General features: G+C 48.0%; 1 protein-coding gene across 1 annotated transcript in view; it reads left to right on the top strand.

The window, feature by feature from the left end:
* Positions 1-1,454, top strand: part of tax1bp1b (Tax1 (human T-cell leukemia virus type I) binding protein 1b) — a gene marked incomplete at its 5' end in the record, with an annotated part of 16,576 nt that extends 15,122 nt beyond the window's left edge. The window contains 2 exons of the mRNA XM_031576229.2: positions 1-6; positions 198-1,454. The exon at positions 1-6 is cut by the window's left edge and continues 83 nt beyond it. Of these exons, the coding sequence (XP_031432089.1) occupies positions 1-6; positions 198-396 (205 nt within the window). The remainder of the gene's footprint in view (positions 7-197) is intronic.
* Between the last annotated feature and the right edge of the window lie 291 nt (positions 1,455-1,745).

Here is a 1,745-nt window from a genome sequence, read left to right as displayed (position 1 = left end):
GGACAGGTAACACACACACACACACACACACATATACACACACACACACACATATATACACACACACACACACATCCCCTTCTGCTTCGAGGACAGGTAACACACACACACACACACACACACACACACACTCACACAGCTAACGTCCTGTCCTGTCCTCCGTGTGTGTGTGTGTGTGTGTGTGTGTGTTCCCCCAGTGCTGAGCATAAGCGGTGCCCGCTGTGTGAGGTGATCTTCCCGCCCCACTACGAGCAGCGGCGCTTCGAGGAGCACGTGGAGAGCCACTGGAAGGTGTGTCCCATGTGCAGTGAACACTTCCCCCTCGACGCAGACCAGCAGCTCTTCGAGAAGCACGTGCTCACACACTTCGACGGCAGCGTGCTCAACTTTGATTAGTGTGTGTGTGTGTGTGTGTGTGTTTGTGTTTGTGTGGGGGGGGGGGGGTCATCAGTCTGCACGTGTGAGTGAGAGAGACTCCTGCTCTGGAGAGCTTCTAGAATGTTCCTGAGGAAGTGATTACATGTAGCAGAGAACGTCTGTGAAGGACAGGGTGTGTTTATAGGGGAGTGTGTTTGTGGCGGAGATAGTGTGTATAGGTGTGTGTATTTGTAGGGGATTGTATGTGGACCTTGTGTGTGTGTGTGTGTGTGTGTGTGTGTGTGTGTGTGTGTGTGTGTGTGTGTGTGTGTGTGTGTGTCTCTCTCTCTCTCTATGATGTCGTCTGATCAGACCCCACCCACCCAATCTAGGGATGTCAGGCAGCCAGGGCCTTCCTGGAAACACTGATGTTGATTATGTTGTTGTTATTATTATTATTATTATTACTACATATGGGACGGAGCTTTTCTTTCAGAACTTTCTTTAGATCACCGTGACACTGAGGAACTAGAACTCTTTCGGTTTGTGTGTAACAGTCACTTAGACATCCCTCCACTCTGATTGGATGTCCATAGCCTCATATATTCGTCTGCAGCCTATCAGAGTCCAGCCTCATATTCTGCCAGCCAATCAGATGATCAGCTCATGCTCTTCTGCTCCAATCAGGTAAAGGGCTTGAGCAGCCCTGGCTCTTCCTGAGAGAATCTATTTGAGACTAATCTATCTTTTAAGAACCCGCGCCGTGTGTGTGTGAGGTGTTTTACCCGCGCCCCGTGTGTGTGAGGTGTTTTACCCGCCCTGTGTGTGTGAGGTGTTTTAAGCACCCCGTGTGTGTGTGTGAGGTTAGAGGGTTTTACGCTCATGACGGCTTTAGTTGCACATGATTTACTCCTCTTTGATTTTAATCACCTTTTGATTTTAGCCGCATGTTGACTTTAGGTTCCTTTACCTGTTGAGGTTCTGTATTGAGCTAGAACCGTGTGTCCCTGCGTCTGGACTCGGAGTGTGTGTGTGTGTGTGTCTGTCTGTCCTGTATTCATCCTTTACTTATACTAATAAAGAGCTGGAAAAATGGAGTTGTTCTGTCGTCTTATTTTTGTTATTTCAAACACTCTTTCCACAGTTCAGTGTACCCATGTTACACATCATATACCTCACACACACACAGTGGCGTAGCGGGTGTTTTGGCCGCCCTGTGCGGTAGCCAAATTCGCCGCCCCCCTTCAAGGAGGATTTCCTACTGGTGCGAATTTTTGTTATAGTTGTCAATATATGTCTTTGAAGCTCTGCGAGTCTTTGTCCTAGCGTCATAAAAAGGACATCCCCAGAAACCTTGAATCTTCTTCTGTGTACAGATATATACAGTT

This window comes from Clupea harengus, chromosome 11, assembly GCF_900700415.2.
Source record: "Clupea harengus chromosome 11, Ch_v2.0.2, whole genome shotgun sequence".
NCBI lineage: Eukaryota > Metazoa > Chordata > Actinopteri > Clupeiformes > Clupeidae > Clupea > Clupea harengus.
The sequence above is the reverse complement of the archived record's forward strand: the minus strand, read 5'-3'. Positions and strand labels throughout refer to the sequence as shown.